We start from the raw sequence: 21,755 nt of genomic DNA, 5'->3' as shown, positions 1-21,755 counted from the left end.
TGTCTAAAGTTAACCAACGTTTTCTATTTTCAAATACCTTAATCCTTAACTAATGGTTTCACTGGCACAAGCCTCATGTCTATCTGTCTATATTGTTCAAATACTAAAACACCAAGAGCTTCAGTTTTATTATCTTCCACACACAATAAATTGCCGCTATATAGAAGAAATATTAAGACTCACTTTATATTTAATTGTGACCCTCATTAAAACAATGCTATAGTTATCTATTTAAATGTCCATTATTTGGAGCCTTAAATTCTTACTTCTTTCTGGCTTCAATGAGCATTCAGCTATCCAGTAAGCATCAGTGCTGTAGGTTTGTGTGTTTTTTTTAAACTTATATGTACCCAGTTTGTATAAAAATAAGCTCTTTAAAATATTCTAAATAAATGAAAATATTTCTATTACTTTTTCCTCAGCACATCCTAGGATCTAGAATATATATAGTCGAAGAGAAATGAAAGTGGAATGAATGGGAAAGAGGTACAGAAATTAAGGAGAAAGTGGTAAAGAGGGAAAATACCAGATGTTCCTTTGCTAACCGTTATATTTCACAATGTCAAAGAACAATGATGCTATCGTTAGCTGGCTGCAAAGATGACAGAAGTGTAAAATGGATAAATCTAGAACAGTGCCGTGCTTCAGATATGACTGTTGATGAATTTCACATGATTTTCAACTGTGGCTTATCATCCATTGCATAATCGACAGTTTTCCTAGTGACTAAATCATTGCATTTCTACATCAGAAGGTGAGGCTACTGTTTCCCAAACTCAGCTGACAGTAACAACTGAAGGAGCTTGTTAAGTATATACACTCTGAGGACCACTTCTAGAACTACTAGAATTTTTAGACACAAATCTGAACTTTCTGATGGAAAATGCAGGCTCTTAACACTTCAACCAAGGAGTACTACAGTTGCTCACTCAGCCATTCTGATAAAGGATAGATGGTTTCAAAAATAAAGTCTGGACAGAGCTACTGGAAGCTAATTTAAAAAACACAGGACCAAATTCCAATACAGCAAAGAAGCGGGCAGACAGAGGTAACAGCGGCCATGAAAAATGTTTGTGTAGGCTCAAATATTCCACCAATGTGTGTCATAAAAACTAGAAAGTAAAATACTTTCTAGTGGTCTCTCTAGCATGGACTGAGAAGTAACTATGGGACTTACAAATTAATAATCATCTCAAGCATGGAAAAAAAAACTCTAAATACATTGATACCCCTTGATCTCTTGAATAATAACAACCTGAAGAAAACTTCGAGACCAGCAATATTTTCTCCTACTATACAGAAGGGAGACAATAGCTACATTGGATGAAACAGCAAATAATTGCCTACTAAAATTCCTCCTGCCATCTTCATTTTACTTTTGTTAGCTACAAATTATAATCAACCAAATTTCATTTCTGAATAAAAGCATATTAAAAATAATATAGGTATTTACACACTAGGAAGGTTCGCCAAGAACTGAGTCAGTAGCTATGTATTTAAGTAAGAGCAATCAAGGAAATTTGAACAGAACAGTCCTCAGAGTTGAACTTCTGGTTCTTTATCTATCCCATGTTCTCCTTTGCTGTATTCGGCTCATTGTGCAGTTTTGTGTATGCAGAACACTTCATATATAATAAAAATAAGCCCAATGAAGTCTGAAGAATACCTGGAAGGATAGATTCTTAGGCAAAATTCCAAAGGTTAAGTTTAACCATGTAAAAAGTATCCCAAGTACACTCCAACATACAGCTGAAATATTTCCAAAGCAAAATGTATAATCAAAATGTGAAATATCACTGGCCATTCTGAATAGTTTAACTGTGCCAATGAAAGGAAAACAATCTAAAACTGTGAGACTATTCTATTCATCTCTATATTTTCCAAAATCTCTATAAAATTAAAATCACATTTTGAACAAAAAAATAGAAACAATTCTTAGTTTCTCGTGATAATGGGAGGAGGATATTTAGGGGAGGAATTTACAATGATTTGGGCAAAAGAATAAGCCATCTCTAAGTTCTCTTGAAATATTTTTACCGTTCATGTTTCCTTGGGAGTTTACTTTGGAGACTAATTGAATCTCATTTTTATTAAGCAAGTAATGAAGTTCATTTTACTCTTTAAGTAAAAATGCCTGGTAACAGGAAAAGAAGAGTCAGTGTATATGCAAGTTTCAATTCACTCAAGTTGTAGGCCAGGGAATTTTAGATAGCTATAGGCAAATAAGTAGATCCACTACCATTTTTCTGAATAATGAGTACTAAACATCAACATGGTGTGGAAAATAAAGAAAGAGCATGCCTATAGCAACTGGCAAATAAAGATATGAAATAACACATGGAAATTAACCTGTCTTCTTATGATTATTTAGCATATAAGCTCCAAATCCTAGCTAGCTACAATGAACACAAATATGAAGATAACAAGATCAGAGTTTCTGTAGCCATGTCAGTTAAGTCCAGCTGGTAACACTCAGAATTAAAAAAACAAACAAACTTGTAAAATAATTTACATTCCATGTGATGAGTAACTCTAATAAGATGAAATTAAAAGAAGGAAATGTGGACTAAACTATGAAAGGAAATTGAGAAATTGTGCGGTGTATTGTATCATTTAGCAATAAAAATCACAAGGAAAAGGGCCAACAAATGCACAACTGAATATCAACAACAGAAAAGCCAGACCACAAGGGACATTGCTGTGCTTGCACAATCTTTCTATCTCCTGATGACTACATCTATACTTTCAATAAAGTATACACAATAAAGTTGTTGAGATCAAGCTCATACTTTAAAAAGAAAAATTATCCCAAAAATTTATACTGAAAAGTCATATTTCGAAATACCATATAATCTTAGGGGAAAGAAATAGAAAGAGGTAATATCCTTCCATTTCTGTCTATCCATACATTGGGTTAAAAAAAAAAAGCAGAGAAAAAGCTAGATGGGGCAGGGGGAAGGTGGTGATGTTCAGACTGAAAGGACATCTAGTAGGTTATTTGCTGCTGGCTAAATGAAGAAAATAGACTCAAGAAAGGAAATCTAAGCTACTTAGGAGGCTGAGATCTGAGGATAGCAGTTTAAAGCCAGCCCTGGCAGAAAGTCTGTGAGAGTCTTATCTCCAATAGACTACCAAGAAAAAGCTGGAAGTGGTGCTGCGACTCAAGTGGTAGAGTGCTAGCCTTGAGCAAAAGAAGTTCAAGGACATTGACCAGGCCAGAGTTCAAGACCCAGGCACAGCAAAAAGAAAAAAGAAAGAAAGGAAATTTAAGATTCAGATCCCATTAATAGAAAAAAGAAAGGTATTAGCTTTAAACTGTACAAGGAAGAACCCCAAAATCAAATGTGGAGTTACTAATACTTATAGCTATCTATATAATGGGCAGCTTTAAGACCACAGGTCACTATGCATTTCTAATAATATTTCTATTTCGTTTTCTGTTGTTGGGAAAACCTATACTGTGTGTGGGGGGGGGGGGGGTCCTAGGGCTTGAACAAGGACTGGCTGTGGTCCCTCAGCTTTTTTGTTCAAAGCAACTTGGGCTACCACTCTACTTCTCGCTTTTGATGGCTAATTGGAAATAAGTCTCAAGTACTTTCTTGCCCTGGCTGGTTTTGTACCATGATCCTCAGATCTTAGCCTCCTTAGTAGCTGGGATTAAAGAGCGTATACCCCTGGCCACATTATTTTTAATCATGAGAATTCTGAAAACAGTGCTATTTGACAAAATTCAGATGAAAAGAAAGTAAAAGTAAATAAATAGAGGTAAGGTTGCTTTCCTCCCCTGTAAATATTCACTGTTCTAAACCTGTAATACTCTAAAACTTCAATTATTAAAACTGCCCACTCTTCCCTCTCTTTCTCCCTCTCTACCTTTCTTGGATTTGGCTCCGATCTTCAGTTTGGATGGCCAAGCAATCTGTGTGTTTGTTTCCTCCATGATCTGCAACAAAAATTTAGAGAAATATTGACTCAATTAAGAGCTTGTACTTACAGATAAGATTTTTTTCATGAACACAAAGTGCTTATTTTCAAGTTTCTAGCTTCAGATCGATTTAACAAAATGATCTCATTTTAAAACACACACACATACACACACACACACACAAAACACACACAGGGGAAAAGGAAATACTTTTTAAGCCTTTAATCTTTTAGAAGCATTGGAGTGTATTTGTTACTCTCAGTGATCCCCTTCACAATGCTTCAGAGTTTAACAGACACAAACCAAAAAGTACATGAACAAATAATTAAGTCCACTTGTTGCCAGAACCATCAGAGATGATTGTGCTTAATAAAATTCCCCAATATTATAGCCAACAGATTGCGACACCCCAAATATGATTCTTGTAAAGCAAAACTATATGAGTTAGACTAGACTAAATGAAGACCTTTTATTTACCCCTGGAAAAAAGAAATTACTTGTTTTGGGCACATTTGGGTTGTATTAAATCTGATGAAAAGCTTATATGCACATCACTTTCTAAAGCTACATTTCTCTGTCACCCGTCATGTGGTCCAGGATGGCACTGATGCCACCTCTCCTCCAATTTATACAGATTTCTGACACTGGCCAGGAGGAACTAACATGCACATGAGATGGGGCCAAGAACAAAAGATGGAAGCAATGGCAGCAGAAGAGTAAAATCAAAAAGCATCAGTGATTCCAAAATGTTATCCTGTGTTCCTCACTATTTTATCACAAGAATTCCACTGGATTATTGCTTCCTTTGGAAACATGATTACAGAATGTACCAAACTCAAAGGGAACAACTAAATAGGCAAATAACAACACCATTATTTTTTAACCATTTGAATGAAAGTTGGAAAATATCTACAACTAAATACATTTACAGTGCCAGTTGTTAATAAGTACCTTTTTATTTTCAGTATTGCGTATGCACTGCAAACACTAAACAGTTAAAATGCATCACTACTGCACTGAATTCTGTGCTTTGAATTTATCTTAGCAGAAAAGGACTTACAGCAGATGTTTCAGACTGGCAGGCCACATATGCGTTTTGTCTATCCACTGTTAGTCTTTAGAAAGCCTCAGCCAACATTCTTAAGATCCAGGGATTTCACAGAGCAATTGAGATTTCTGATTCTGTGGAACACTTGGCAGAGTCAGCACATGAACTTGGCTGGTACTGAGAGCAACTGCTGACTTTGGTCTGCTCCACAGGCACTCGGCTGCTCCTGGACCCCATTCCTCCTGTGGCTCTGCCTCTGTGGACCAAAGGATCTTAACACCATCACTGCTAAATCCATGCAGCTCAATTGCCGTTTCTCCCATTGTCTGTACTGATGGTTTTCATAAAGAAATATTCCTCTACCTCATGTCCTTCCTAAAAACTGACAAACAAAAAGGAAGGCCACACTGTCCTCACTTAGTCTAGGTGTCAGCCTGCCCCTACCAATGCACTTAGTTGGTCTTAGTGAGTACTTTAGTTAGTTAATTCTATATCTGTGTGTGTGTGTGTGTGTGTGTGTGTGTGTGTTATTTTTTGAGACAGGGTCTCAAGATGTGGCCCAACCAGGCCCACAAACTCACCATCCTACCTCAGACTCTCAAGTGCTAGAATTTTAGTTATGTGCCACTAATGCTTGGCTCTATAGCACATGATTCAGGGTAACTGGGGAGCCTCACTTCACAACATCTCCATTGTCCTACAGCTGCATATGTGGACATACCCACAAGAGATTTATAACCATGACTCAGATCGAAGACCTCAGTTCGCTGTGCTTAGCTCCCACACCTGACAAGTAAACTATAACCAGTGGAGTTATTACATGTCAGAAGGCACCAGACTTATTTCACTATGAAGAAGTCAAAATTCTCTTTAGCAAGCTTTCAGTGACATTTTTCAAATCATCAGAGAATAACTCCATGTTTGCTCTTATGGCTTTGATTGCTGAGCTATCAATTTGTTCCAGCCTCAGCATGTCTCTGTCATGAGCGACCAAACATGACGCAAGCTTGGGGGATAGGAAGAAGTTCTCTGCACAGGTATGGGTCGGGCTCAACCAGGAACCCCCTGTACTGCAGCTGGAGGTGACAGCATGTCCCATGGAGGAAGTGGCATGAGACAGCACAAAGGCAGGATTTAGGGTGGTGAAAAAGTCAGAGGATCTGTATGCAGCATGTTAAACAATAACAACCAAAAACATTCCCTAAAATGGCCATCACTGAGTAGTACTACAAAAAGTGAGCTAAGAAGATGGCTAAAAGAAGTCCTAAATCTGAGAAGAAAACCACTATCTTCCATCTCAGGAAAAAAAATACATTCTAAAATGAGATACCACAAGTTGTCTTATTATTTCATTTTTTTCATAAAAAACATCTCACTGTCTCTTTTCCTCCATTGCAAAACAAAGCTCAAAGAACAAACTACTAATCCCGAATTATAAGCATGAAAGTCACCTTTTTTGAGGCCAGGGGGACAAGATCTTGCTATGTAACCTAGATTAGCCTGGATCTTGAAAAACTCTTGCCTCAGACTCTCAAGTGCTGGGATTAGAGCCTTGGCCATAACATCTGGTTAAAGTAATATTTTGTTTTTAAAAAAATTGTAGAAAAGGAAGGACATTTTTAATGGATCTTACATTGCAAGAAGCAATAATATCTTTCCAAAAGGTTCTCACCTATTCCCCAAGTGCCAGTTTACTCCCACAAAACTTGACAAGGAATCACTTTCCAGAAACCCATGCTGTGCCTCCACTCTCAAGCAAGTCAATATGTTATCCAAACCATTCAGGTTCCACTCAAGGAATAATTTAATTAAGTAGATAATTATAACCATCTCCATTCTCCATCAGAGATGTTGGTGCCATTTAACTGTGTGGAATTTGATCTGAAAATCTGAAAACATGCTAAAATGACTAGTGCTTCCTGACAGAAATACAACTATAAATATCATCATGTCAGGGAGGCTAAGAAATGCCAAAACATGAAAAGCTGAAAAATTCCAAGTAAAAAAATGATGGCTTTCTATCTTAGAAAAAAATACCAAAGATAATTCCAGCTGGAAACTTAAAATCTTCTTATTGTCTCCCACAGCTACATTCCCCAATCCAAAACTCAAAGAACAAGCATAATAGTTTGAATTATCTTCCACAAGTACAAAATCAAACCTAGCACATTTAAAAGACCGAATCCTTGACACTATGTGTTAGGGCATTTCAAGCATGCCATATCTAAATTCTGGATGTTCTCATTGAGAAAAAGAATCTTTTCTCAGTTCTATTAATCATCTGCTCTGTTTCTCCACTTGCTCTCCAGTATCAGACAGCAATCCTGGATGACAAAAGAGAGGAGATTTTTAGAGGAGTTCTTCTGAAATGTAACTACTGAATAAGTAACTTCAAAATTTCTTCTATTAGACTTAATGTGCTCATTACTTACACAAAATCAAAAATTGAGATACAACTCAGTTTATATGGTAATAGCAGATTTGAGGAGCCGCCAAAAGGATTTTACCCAAGAATAACAATTTTTGAAATATTCAAAGCAATCAAAATTAAGATTGCTGTCAAAATAATATACATTTTTGTAGTTCACCTGTAAATTATTTTTACCACATGTAGTGGCTCATGCCTTCAATCCCAGATACTTTGGAGAGTTGAAATCAGAAGAATTGCTGTTTGAGGCCAATTCATGCAAAAAGTTAAGAGAGGGCCAGAACTCAATAAATAAACTGGGTATAGTGGTTCACATCTCTAATCGCAGTCATAAAAAGGCCAACTCTGAAAAAAAATGTGGAATCTGATCTAAAAATGAAAGGAGAGAAGGAGGGAAGGAAAGATAAAGGGAAGGAGGGAGGCAGGAAAATGGCTGGGAACATGGCTCACAAGCACAAGACCCTCAGTTCAAAATTTCTTTACTGTCAAAAACAAACTTGTTTTCTCATTACATAAAAAAATGTAGTGGAGATATCATGTTACAGATAAATAATGAAGCTAGTCGCCTTAACTTTCTAATTCATATATAAATCTTGTAAGTCATTAGGAATATTCTCTGATTCAAAACTAAGGGATACCTTTTCTGTATCAAAAGAGTACCTAATAAACATGACATTGTACGTCTTTGTTTAGTTTGAGTATCTGTGGGGCTTGAGGAGGTGTAGAGATGGGAATGTAGGGTAGTGTTTGCATAATCTGGAATTTAAATTTTCTAACTGATGAAAGTTCTGTCAGCTATATTTTAAAACCTCAAAGATTTACACTGAATCCTTTAAGTAATTTCACTATCCCAAAGTAAATTACTCAAGTTAAAATAAGCAAGTAAAATCTAATCAAATTTTGTAAGTAGCTTGTGTATAATTAAAATAATTTTCATTTCTATTCTTCAGTGCTAATTTCATAACACACTCATTCCAGCTCAAAGAAATTTCAGATTCATATGCGATGTGGAAATAGAGCAAAGGTACTGATATTCACTAAAATACACATTCTGCAGGTTTGCGGCAATTACAGGGTAATAACTTACAGATGGAGGATTCTTTGCCAAACCAGCAACAGTCTACTAACAGACTTATTTCACCAAATTCTTCAATCCAGACATAAACTGAAAAGTCCACAGGTAAATATTCAGTACTTCAGATCAACCTAAGACAAGTCTACTTATGCTGACTACACTTGAAAAACATATTCTTGGACCAGGGAAAGGAATGCTAAACTCTCTAACTTGACATTTATACTACACTATTGAAAATTTATCCTTCAAAATGGCTATCAGCTGGGAACCATCTGCACTATAATTCTCTAAAAGACTAGCTTAGGCGTGTTTTCTCCCCTATATCTACAAAAAAAATAGGATCTCCCCTCATGGGAGTGCAATGTTTAAGTTTACTTCATATAGTAATGGACTAGTCTATTTGTTACATCTCACTATGAGGGAAGAAAAGAGTTGACTAACTGGAGATGGGAAAATAGTGAACTCATAAAGAAGTCTCTAAAAGCTGCAAATGTTTATTTTGCTGAGACATTAGAGGGTTCTGTTGCATTTATTTATTTAAATTTAAGAAAGTTCCCTCCCAAACCATTCAGTTATTCATCATCATTATAACAATTCTTCACACTTACCTAACATGCATATATACATTCTTCATTTATTCTTTTTTTTTCAAATTTTTATTATCAAACTGATGTACAGAAAGGTTACAGTTTCATACGTTAGGCACTGGACACATTTCTTGTACAGTTTGTTACCTCGTCCCTCATACCCCTCTCCCTCCTCCCCCTTTCCCTTCCCCCCCAACCCACGGAGGTGTTCAGTTAACTTACACCAAACAGCTTTGCAAGTATTGCTTTTGTAGTTGTTTGTCTTTTTTTACCCTGTGTCTCTCAAATTTGGTATTCCCTTTCAATTTCCTACTTCCAATACTAGTATACACAGTTTCCAATATACTCAGATAAGATTACAGAGATAGTGTAGGTACAACCACAGGAAGGTGATACAAGAACATCATCAACAATAGAAGCTACAGATACACATAGGACGTTGAAAGTAGTTACAACTGTTTCCATAACATGGAGTTCATTTCACTTAGCATCATCTTATGTGTGCTATTGGGCCTTGTGATGCTCTGCTATGACTTGCTTAAACCTGTACTAATTATTCCCCAATAAGGGAGACCATAGAGTCCATGTTTCTTTGGGTCTGGCTCACTTCACTTAGTATAATTTTTTCCACGTCCTTCCATTTCCTTACAAATGGGACAATGTCATTCTTTCTGATAGAGGCATAAAATTCCATTGTGTATATGTACCACATTTTCCTGATCCATTCATCTACTGAGGGGCATCTGGGCTGGTTCCAGATTCTCGCTATGACAAATTGTGCTGCAATGAACATTGTTGTGCTGGTGGCATTACTGTGATTTTGTTTGTGGTCTTTTGGATAGATACCCAAAAGTGGGGCTGCTGGGTCATAGGGGAGTTCTATATTTAGCCTTCTGAGGAATCTCCATACTGCTTGCCAGAGTGGCTGAACCAGTTTACCTCATTTATTCTTTATAGTAATCTTGTAAATTGCTTATGTGAAACTTATATAACAGTTCAGGAATGTGTTAGCTTTAAATATCTGTGACCAAAATGCAAACAACTTTAATGGGGAATTATTTACTTTGGTTCATGGGTTTTGGTCTATAGTTTCATTGATTCTGAGTCTCTGGTGAGATGGAATATTGTAGTGATGGGGCATGTGGCAGAACTACTCATCCCATGGTGAACAGGAAGCAAAGATAATGCAAATGCCTGCCTTACTGGGCTTTCTCCTTTTTTCTCTTTTAGTCTTTCTGGGGCCCCAGCATATGGGATAATGCTGTCCATATTTAGAACAGTTTTTCCTATTTGGTTAATCCTCTCTGAAAAAGCCACCACAGATAGCTCAATAGCATTATCCATATGAACACATAAGATGATATTAAGTGAAATGAACTCCATCCAAGTTATAGAAACAAGTGGTTTACTATTGTTGTTGTTATTTTCAACATACCATGTGAAATTATGCCCTTTTTCTTTTGTCTCTCTTTCCAATGATTTTACTCCTGATATCACTGTAACTGACTTTAGTGCCCTGGATATTGTATATATGTGTATTGGAGCTAGGGAAGGGAAAGAAAATACCAAAACGGAGAAACAAAGGATAAAAAGACAAACGAATGCAACAGCAATACTTACAAAACTATATGGTGTAAACCAACTGTACAACTCATGGGGGGGAGGGAAATAGGGAGGAAGGCAGGGGGAAAATGAGAGAGGAGGTAATGAGTTGGATAAGAAATGTACACACTGCCTTACATATGAAACTGTAACCCCTCTGTACATTACTTTGATGATAAAGAATTTATTTTAAAAAGTCACCACAGACACACCGAGAGCTGAGCATTATTAAATCTCTTAGGTGTTTTTCCATCCAATGAAGGTGACAAAAATGCTGAATCTTCATGAAGAAATTAGAATTTGGATAGGAGAAGTATACATCAAAATCCAGCCAGAATCTAGGTCATATGTTTCCTTTGGCTTATGAAGAAAGTGGAAAGTATCACACAATTATGGGGAATTTATTCTGAACGCTCAAGCTCAAAAGTACTTCCATGACTACTGAAGAAACTGAACAAAAGAATAGCTATTCCTCAATGTTTTCTTCTTTATTGATGATGTTGTGACACAGAGATAGTCCCAGGATGATTCCCAAACCAAGAAACTATTCTCACCCACCTCCAAACAAAAGTGGCAATGCGGGAAATATTCTGAGCTGTCAGGGATATGGAGGAGTTTAACAAAGAGCAAGAAAAATCCACTGAAAATATCAATAGATAGTCCTTGTTTTATACAGTTCGATAAGCATAGATTTCCATTACTATAGCTTTTGAAAGAAAACTAGTCACCAACAGCACAAGTTTATTCCGTTAATATGGCATGCAAAACTGACTCGTATCAAATATAAATGTCACTGGTAGCTTTTCAGTACACAACTCACTATGTAAATAAGAATGCTCATTTGGACCAGTAACCAATCACATTACATCTTTTAAAGTCTGTGCTTATGTGTTGCATATCTATCTTGATTATCTGCACAGACAGCAAAGCAAGTAAAGCGTCCCTCAGTATCCATGAAGAATAGCCTTCAGGGCTTTCTCAGATACCAAAATGCATAGATGCTCAAGTATTGTACATAAAATGTCATATAACCTACACACAACCTTCTCTTTCCTTTCAATCATCTCGATTATTTATAATATTGAATACAATGTAAGTGCTATGTAAATATTGTGGTATTATTTAAAGAATAATAACAATTTAAAACCTGTATGAGTTCACTACAGTTGCAACTCTTAAAAAGTATTATGTAACTGTAACCTCTGTACATCACCTTGTCAATAAAATTTAATTAAAAAAAATTATTTTCAGTGTGCAATTGGTTGAATTCCATGGGTCTGGAGGGTCCAGTGTAGTTGTGAATTCTATTTTCCAGTGATGAAACTAGTGACATTTTACAAAAATAGGTAACCAAAAGAGGAACTGGCTGACAACCTGAGAGCGGCAAAGGAATCAGAAAAGACTAAGCTGACAGGGAAATTTGAATCAGATGTTAATGAGTAAAGAAGAAAGAGCTGCTTGTGGGGAGGCTGACACTGCCAACACTTCAAAGAGTCTGTGTGCGCAACCAGATGAACTCAGTGAAGACATATTTACTAGCATAAACAAGGAAGATAGTGGTAACAAAAAAGATGAAGATGTCCCAAAGGAAATGATTCTGGGAAGAAAAAAAAGTTTACATTTAAAAAAACAAAACTTCTGGATAGACTTCACAACTCTGAAAGTATTAAGGATGAAATGGAGGACATCAATCCATACTCCTGAGTACAATTCCCTAAGAATGGAAAAGATGCTCTGTCTATACTATAAATTATACAAGAGAAACCTAGCACTGTTTAAGCTATTCTCAACAACCTTTTTTTTTTCTTTATTTCTTTATTGTCAAAGTGTAATACAGAGGGATTACAGTTTCATATGTAAGGCAGTGTGTACATTTCTTATCCAATTTGTTATCTCCTCCCTCATTTTCCCCCACTCCCCCTTCTCCATTTCCCTCTCTCCCCATGAGTTGTACAGTTGGCTTACACCATAAAGTTTTGTAAGAATTGCTGTTGCATTCAACAATCTTTTTTTCTTAACAAAGAAATAAAGCAAGTTAATTCTTACTACTTGTAACAGTGTGCTGAATAATCATTCCTTTTCCCATTTTAATTCAATTAACTAGCAGATGTTTAGTGTTTTGACAAAGATGAATTCATAGTTTTTAACCCTTGAGTATGAGAGTGTCTTGCGATTTCATTTTTCTGGTCCCACAGCATCACACCAAGGAAGGACTGCCTTTCACAGGCCACTCTGAATTATTAATAGGGAGTTTCTAAGTGTCTTACTTTACTGAAAAGCTTAGCTAACTTACTTCAAAAATTAAGGAAACTCCTGCTTACCCCTCAAAACCTACTTTCAAATATAATCTCCACTATGAAAACTACTGCTTGTATATTTTCTGATTCCCACCAATGTGCTGGGCTTCCGGTAGCCAGCCAACTATGTTTTGTTCATTTAAAATTTTTGTTTTTGGAATCTACCACGTGTTAATTAAATGTCAGTGAGGAAGGAGATAAAATGAATAGGTAAGAGAGGAAACCATTTCTTATGGACTTTCCAATGACATAGCCCTTGGTTCTCCATAAAGCAGAGCCAATGCAAGACTCATGGAACTCTACCTAAAAGTCTTCATATTTAACAAATGATTTGTTTGAAGTGTCTTCTTACTAGAATCAATTAACTGAATGGGCATTCATTAAATAAAAGTAAACCAATTGATGACAGCATTAAATGTATCAAGGATATCTATACAAAAATGGAAATATAAATCCTCCGCCCCAAATGTCTGCAGTGATAGAGTACAGTCTTGAGCAAACTGGGACACATTCAGATTATATAATCACAAAGCACAACAGGTTTCATGAAGGAAGCATACAATGCAATGATACCAGCTCACAGAGAGATTTCTTATGGTCTATTAGTCATAGAAGGCCATCCTGAAATGTGAGTTTCACTATGAAGCATGGCTACACTGATTATGACAGGAAAGGAGATACGATTTAATTATTCATAAAAAATGGACTCTTTCTCTTTGGTTTAGTTCTTACATTGTGTATTAGGTATCTAATAATGAATAGAATTTAATCTCCAATCACATCAACCATCGATTTTGGGAAAGAAAGAAAGAAAAGTAAATAAACCTACTGCATGAATAAACAAGAGAATAATAATGAAAGTAAAACTGTGTATAAAAATTGGAGTGGCACTAAACAAGAACAGCATGCTCTCAGTCAGAACAATGAATGGTTGTTCTCGACAATGGGTGAGATGATCTCTCCAAGGAAAGTTCGTTGAAGCTAATACCTGAAGGATGTTAAAAACAGTCAAAATAACCAAGATAGACAGGATGATACACGACAAAAGCCCTAAACCAAGAGGGAACTGAATGTTAAAGGAATGGAAAGAGGTCAGAAAGGCAAGGGAGAGGGCCAACATGGAAAGTGGAGAGGGAAGAAAAGGCCAAGTCACACAAACCTTTGAGAGCCATGATAAAATGTTTGGCTTTCATTCTAGGAGAACTAAGAAAAAGAAAGAAAGAACATTAATCTTGAAGAACATAAACTCCTTTCCCTTTTCAGTCTCAAAAACCACATTGTAAGGGAAAAGGACTGATAGTAAGGAGTTGAGTTAGAAAGGCATTGCTGATGTCCAGGCAAAAAGTAAACTGAATGCATACAGACTGATGGAAGACCTGATAAGAGCGTCCAGGAATCAATTGGACTGTACAGAGGTAAGAAACAGGAGTTATCCACTTACAAATTAGGCCTCTGCTTTAAATAACTAGATAGCTGGTGCTATTACAAAAATTAAAAGGAAAAGTAGAGAATAAATATATATTAAATTTTAAATGAGTTATATTTAAAAGTTTCTAAGCCATGGGAATAGATTTCCATCCAGGTGGATATGTGAAAAGAAATGACTAAAAGAAAAATATCTAATTGGACTTATAAGTAAGTCTAGAATTAGATAATATTAAGGGTCCTGGAAATTAAGCTTCTCACCTAGAGAAGACATAAAGATGAGACCAGGGGCTGGGGATATGGCCTAGTGGCAAGAGTGCCTGCCTCATATACATGAGGCCCTGGGTTCGATTCCCCAGCACCACATATACAGAAAATGGCCAGAAGTGGCGCTGTGGCTCAAGTGGCAGAGTGCTATCCTTGAGCAAAAAGAAGCCAGGGATAGTCCTCAGACCCAGAGTTCAAGCCCCAGGACTGGCAAAAAAAAAAAAAAAAAAAAAAAAAAAAAGATGAGACCAAAGTGTCTAAAAGTCACATGCAAATCAAACCTTGAAAATTCATAGAGACAGAAAGCAGAATGGTGGTTACCAGAGATTAGTGAAGGAGCTAGTGAGTAGCTGTTACTCAGTGAAGATGCATTAATGAAGATAAAAATTTTTGGAGATGAGTGGTAGTGATGGTTGCTCAACAGTATGAATCTACTAAAGGCTACTTAACTGTATACTCTGAAATGATCAAAATGGAAATTTCCTATTATGCATAAATTCCCCAAATATGAATATACAAATCATGATAAGGTCTAATGTTTAGACATTTTCTAGAACTGAAGATGCTAAAAACTATAAGAGAATATGATTCCAGATAGGGGTAGACAATGACGAAGTCATAGAAGAAAATTGAATAACACCAGACTGATCCCTATTCATGGGTATACCTTAAGTTGACAACATTAAAGTATGCTGCAGATTGTGAAATGCAGAGATGTAGATGGATGTGTACAGCACTTGAAAGAATGAGGTATGCAGTAGTGGAATTATCACAAGATTATTTTCAAGAAATTTGACTCTACCAAGCAGAGAAACAGGGCAATGGCTGAAGTGGAATATCAAGGAAAGTGTGGAAGTTGCTAGTAGCCTTTATCTCAACACCCTCTGTCTTCCAGTTAGAATCCTAATGATTATTTGGGTACACAGATAGTTAAAACACCCTGTCTTCCTTGAATGTAGTTATGACCAGGTATCTAAGTTGTGCCCAGATGTGTCAGTAAAGTCCAAGAAGTCTCGTCTTCCAGCTGGTGAACTTTTTGTCTTTCTTCTACCTGCTGACTGGACTGTAATATCTTAAAGGTACTACTTAGATTATGAAGGCAAGGACCATGCCAAGGCACAGAAAACAGTGACAGTGGAAATAGTCTGGGCCACTGAGGCCTTTGGAAAGCACAGCTGTCTCCCTAGACCTGAATTACTTTCGAGAATAATTTTTCATAAAAAGTTCTCTTGTTTAAACAAATCTCTTCTGTTTCTGCAGACAATTATAATCCTGAATGAAACATAAGACAGATTATTTTGTCTTGTTTTTAATGTTAGAGACGGTGTAAAAATAACTGTGTAGAAATGGAAATGACCCACACAGAGAGACAGAAAAAAAGCAGAGGGAGATAAAGCTTAAATGGGGTACATGAGAGACACCCAAAACCTGCACTGACAAAGATGAGAAAGAAAAATGACTGGGAGTGGAACCATGCAGCCTGGCAAGCTAGGTAAATAACATAATCAATTGTGTATTTCTCCCAAGATCAATGACTACAGTTTGGGGTAAAGTAAACTGATGCTTCCAAGCACTGAAAAATAGATTAGCAAATAGGATGGATAAATGGAGCCATATGTGCTAAAGCAAGTGTTAAAGAGTAATTGGAGAGTTTAGAGAGAGGCATATGGTATTTCCTGCACATTCTTCTCAAGTTTTCTATATTTTTGTAATAAAATGCCAGAAGGAAATAATCTAAACTGCATTTCCTCAAGCAACTTCCTAAACAACCACTTCACAATGGTATACAGGAAGCACTTGCCTTCACAAGGTCACTTTTGCTGTAAAGCCATGAATGCTCATGAGTAACAGATCTGCAAGTGGCCCCATTTCAAAGGATACTAGTATTTTAAAGGCCATTTAGAACCGCTGTCAAATCCTAACTAATATATATAATATACATATAACGTATACATGTATATTATATACATACATATACATATATTATGTACTTATTATATTATATACAAAATATACATATACTTTGAAATAAAGTACATCAATAAAATATTTTGATTCGTTTTAATCAATGAAATTACTTAATTAAAAAAAAGTTCTAGCTAATTCAGTAAAAAAAATAATGGTCCATTGTGAATTAGGTAGAATTTTTAAGACATTTCATTTTACTACTTTCATACTCTGGGAGCTCTTTGCCGCTGATTTAATAAGTAGATACGATCACTGGCATGCTAACAAAATATTAGGTGACTCATTAAATGTATTTTAAATATTTCTCTAGTAGTATTGTTTATAGTTTTAATTGTAACTGTCACACAAGAACTTTTACTTAATGACTCCCAGATCCTTTTTTGCAAAACTTAATTATTATATATTATGAAAGGCTTAGCTAAATGTTACTAAAAATTAATCTCCAGAGAAAAGCCAAATCATCCTTTAAAATGCATAAACTGAAATTTCAAAGCCACCTACAAATTAAAATCTTCCATTTCAGCTGTCATGTATTCAAACATTACTAAGAAAACTTACTGCATTTTTTAGTTTTCATGTAGTAACACAAGTGTTAATTGCCTATTCACCTGGACCACTTGGGAAACTACATTTTCAGATAAGAATTCATTTTTAATACATGCATGTCCTAGAACATTTTGAAGGTAATTTTCCTAACTATATGCACTGTCAACCTAGTCTTGAACGACACACATGACTTTCTGCAACCCTTTCAGTTTCCAAAATAAAAGGTTGCTAATCTCTCAAATGAACATTTAGACATGATTCAGCCTTAGAGTCCCACAGTTGGGGCAGGGACTAAGTGAGTTTAGCATTAGTCTCAACCTCAGTTCCTTGATTCTTCTTTGGTCTGAGGGGTAAAACTATTGAATAAGGTATACCTCCTGGGTTGATGTCTTGACAAGTTTCTAGGTTACAGAAACACACAAATTGCTCAAAACAAACAATCTTCATGATAAAGAAATAGAGAGATATAGAGATAAAGATATAGATATATATGAAGATATATATATACAGAGAGAGAGAGAGAGAGAGAGAGAGAGAGAGAGAGAGAGAGAGAGCTGAGGAATCGAACCCAGGGCTGCATGTATACGAGAAAAGCACTCTTGACACTTGGCCATATTCCCAGCCCTACATTTTCTTAACAGAGTAGAAGTATGTGAAAGAACTGATTCTATACAAACTTTTTCCTGATAATTTTTAATTTATGATGTTAAAAATAATGTTAGAGTAATCCAAGATGAGACAAAGGCAAATAAAATACTGAGCACCTGGTACAAGGCACTGCATAAACGTCTAAACATTAGCTCCCCTCTAAAGCAGGAAAACCCCTCTTTAGGCTTGAAAACAGTTTGGAAAGATAAAAGAACTTACTTAGGATCACAGAGCTGAATCAGGAGCATCCTCCTTCTTGGCTTTAGCCTGAAGTAGTAGTATATGTCTTTACAGACATGAGTCTGACATTCCATTTCCTCAAGAGGCAAAATAAAAAAGCTCAACTAAACCTTTAAATTACATTCAAAGGAAAATTTGATCTTTCAGAGGCTATGTTTTGGTATTCAGGCATCTCACCCCATCTTCCTTACCTTTATCCAATTTCACTATTGTCTACTTAATCTACAAAAATGTAGAAAAAGCTGAACGCCCCCCCCCAAAAAAATAACTTTAAAGTTTTGGTTTTTGTACTAGAGATCACATCTGATTTTGAAGGGGGAAAAATCCTAAACAGAGATGCCAAAACATCTTCCTAAACTTAAGTTGTAATGGTATTTAGAGATTTCCACGTTTTGCTATTTTTTTGTTCATGGTTACAGAGATCAAATGAGACCCATCTTCATGAAATTCCCTCCAAATCCTGCACTGAAAAAATAAATTATGAGGAGTTTGGAAAAGAGGTATCATTAATAGCTACTGAGAAATTATATATTTAGACTACAATTACATATTTTTATGAGCTAGCTTCTAAAGGATTAGAAAGCCAAGAAGGAAAGCAAGTGATTTACTATTTGTAAATGCACATCAGTTAGTTGGACATTAATTCTAAAAAAAAAATAATAATACCAGTTTGGTAAATAATCATCGTTATCTTCCTGGACACTGTTATGTGGCACTGACTTTCTATAGAACATGACGAATTGTGACTCACTCATGACTGGGTCAAGTCAAAATAAGCCATCACTTTCAATATGGACACTTATGAAAAGAACTTAGGGGGGCTGGGGATATAGCCTAGTGGCAAGAGTGCCTGCCTCGGATACACAAGGCCCTAGGTTCGATTCCCCAGCACCACATATACAGAAAACGGCCAGAAGCGGCGCTGTGGCTCAAGTGGCAGAGTGCTAACCTTGAGCGGGAAGAAGCCAGGGACAGTGCTCAGGCCCTGAGTCCAAGGCCCAGGACTGGCCACAAAAAAAAAAAAAAAGAACTTAGGAAGGGCTTGATAGCTATGTGCATATGATTGTATAAAATGATGCTTATCACAACCAACTCCAAGAAATGGAAACAAGAGGTTTTTTATTATACTGTTTGTGATTCTTTTCTTTATTTTTCTTCTGTTTTTACCCTTTTGTCCGTGTTTTTACTTTCGGTACTCCCTTTTTCTTATGTATAAGTTTACCTGACTTGGGGAGGAAAAGGGGAAGCACTGAAATTGTGGGGAATAAAGGTGAACTAATGCAGCAGTGATACTAGACACAATATTGGAAACAAACAATACAACTTGGGTGGGGAGGGAAAGGTGGAAGGGAAAACCTGGGAGAAAATGAGGGAGGGGGTGATATTGTTCCAAAAGAAATATATGCATTACCTAACTTATGTAACTATGATTCATCTGTACATAAACTTTACAGTACAATTTTAATAAATAAATAAATAAATAAAACAAACAGGTTCAATAGGAACAAATGGCTAATTTTACCATTTTAAGGTTCCTCTCAGAGAGAAAATCAGGTACATGTTGGATAATTTATTGCATAGCTGAGAGAAGAAGCCAGTAGTAATCACTACATGCCTGTTGGTTACAATGTAAGATGGGAGGCTTTATTCAGATTGCTTTGTTTAATGATGTGTTTAGTTTTTAAAAATAAGCTTTACTACTCCATTCAAAGAGCAAAGAGAGAAACTTAAAATTTGATAATATGCCCAGGACCACACAGATAATAAATGCTGATTCTGTATTTCATGCTTACAAATACTTGAATCAAAAGTCTACACTAGATCTCTTTATACCTTCTATGTACTCACTAGGAATAAAGTCACAATCAACCAACTATTAGAATTAAAATTTTGATGAGAGAATAACAATCATGCAATTTTAACATAATATATTTAACTTCTACACTGAAGTTATGAGAAGGTAGCATATGAAACTTGGGCTTTCAGCAAGAAGGTCAACTGTACATTTGCATAAATCCACTTAAGCAAATAACACTACAAAACACTGAGTAAAGTATAAAACACATATTTTGAAAATAAAAAAAAATTCCTTTGAGCCAGGTACCAGTGGCTCATGCCTGTAACCCTAGTTACACAGAAAGCTGAGATCTGAGGAGTTTGGTTCAAAGTCAGCCCAGGCAGGAAAGTCCCCGAGACTCTGATCTCTGATTAACCACTCAAAAACCAGAAGTGACAATGTTGCTCAAAAGGTACAGTGCTAGTCTTGAGCACAAAGAGATTCAGGGACAGTGGCTAAGCCCTGAGTTCAAACCCCAGAAAGAAAAATAAACAAGCCAGTAATTGGTGTGGTTGAAGCAGAGTGCTTCCCTATCAAGTGCATAACCCTGAGTCTCATCCATAGTACCACAAAAAAAGTAACAGGCAGAGACCATCAAGACCACCAAAATAACACACAAATTATAATACAATATAATGTGCAATACAAAATATTTATGTTGAAAGACGTAAAAGAAGTTATCAAAAGCATTTTGAATATATAAATACTATCAAATTTGACCATAGAGATTTTAAAAATAATCAATTATGAGAGGAGAAGGGCCACTCACAAAACTTCTTTCTGAGTCTCAGGAACAAAAAACAAAGGCTAGGGGAAAAGAGAACTCCAGTCTTCCCTCTTCCCCATCATGAACCCTATCCTACATAATAAGGAGCAGCAGAGCACAGGACAGGTGTGCATCTAGCTAAAAGCTGAGGGTGGGTCAAGAACAAGAAAACTCTTCTACATCCCAGACCTCCCACTAAGCTCAATATGGCAGCAATAGTTCACCACTGGAGAAAATGTCCTCCAGGTAACTACAGCAAAAACAAACTGCAAATCCATTTCCAGCAGCTACCACTTGAGTCACAGTGCCACTTCCAGCTTTTATTGGACTTTCCTACCAGGGCTGGTTTCAATTCACAATTCTCAGATCTCTGCCTCCTGAGTAGCTAGGGTCACACAAGTGTGACCCATTGGTGCCCAGCTACTAGCAAAATCTTGAACAAACAACAAATCTCAAGTAGGTAGAAGAAAGAAATGCTCAACAATATTTATCACCAGAAAAATGCAAAGAATCCACCACCAGAAATAACTACCTACTGGAACAGCTAACATGAAAAAAGATGAATGATATCAAGTATTGGAAAGAACATATAACAAATGGAATTCTCACATTGCCAGTGAGAATCCAAAACTGTTAGATCATTTTAGGAAACAATTTGGCAGTTTCTTGTTAAGTGGTACATACACTTGCCACAAGACCAGAAATTCCACTCCAAGGCACTCACCCAAAAAAATCAAAAGTCTGTATGTTCACACAAACACCTGTCTGTGGTTTTTACATGACCTACATTCATAAGAGCCAGCAACTATAAATTCAACTTCTTATTGACAATTTTGTATAACATTATACCTTTGCACAATAGACTACCAGTCAGAAGTAAGAACACTTGCCATGCTCGTATACATAAAAACCCCTAAAAACTGCAATGTTATCAATCAAGTGATTTTTCAATTCCAAATAGATCAAAGGACTCAATGTAAGGCCAGTTACCATGAAAACATTACAGGAAGGGGTAGTGAAAATCAAGGACTCCCAGGCATGGTCAAAACTTAAGAAAAGATGCAGAATCACAACAAATCAATAAAAGGCTGAATGA

The 21,755-nt window shown here is 36.2% G+C and overlaps 1 protein-coding gene across 4 annotated transcripts in view; it reads right to left on the bottom strand.

The window, feature by feature from the left end:
- Nucleotides 1-21,755, bottom strand: part of Bicc1 (BicC family RNA binding protein 1) — a 241,021-nt gene that overhangs the window by 94,848 nt on the left and 124,418 nt on the right. For all 4 annotated transcript variants that reach the window (XM_048338806.1, XM_048338807.1, XM_048338805.1 and 1 more), the window contains exon 3: nucleotides 3,874-3,943. In XM_048338806.1, the coding sequence (XP_048194763.1) occupies nucleotides 3,874-3,943 (70 nt within the window). The remainder of the gene's footprint in view (nucleotides 1-3,873; nucleotides 3,944-21,755) is intronic.

Source organism: Perognathus longimembris, chromosome 2, assembly GCF_023159225.1.
Source record: "Perognathus longimembris pacificus isolate PPM17 chromosome 2, ASM2315922v1, whole genome shotgun sequence".
Lineage (NCBI taxonomy): Eukaryota > Metazoa > Chordata > Mammalia > Rodentia > Heteromyidae > Perognathus > Perognathus longimembris.
Note: the sequence above shows the minus strand (reverse complement) of the source record. Positions and strands in the feature narration are given on the sequence as shown.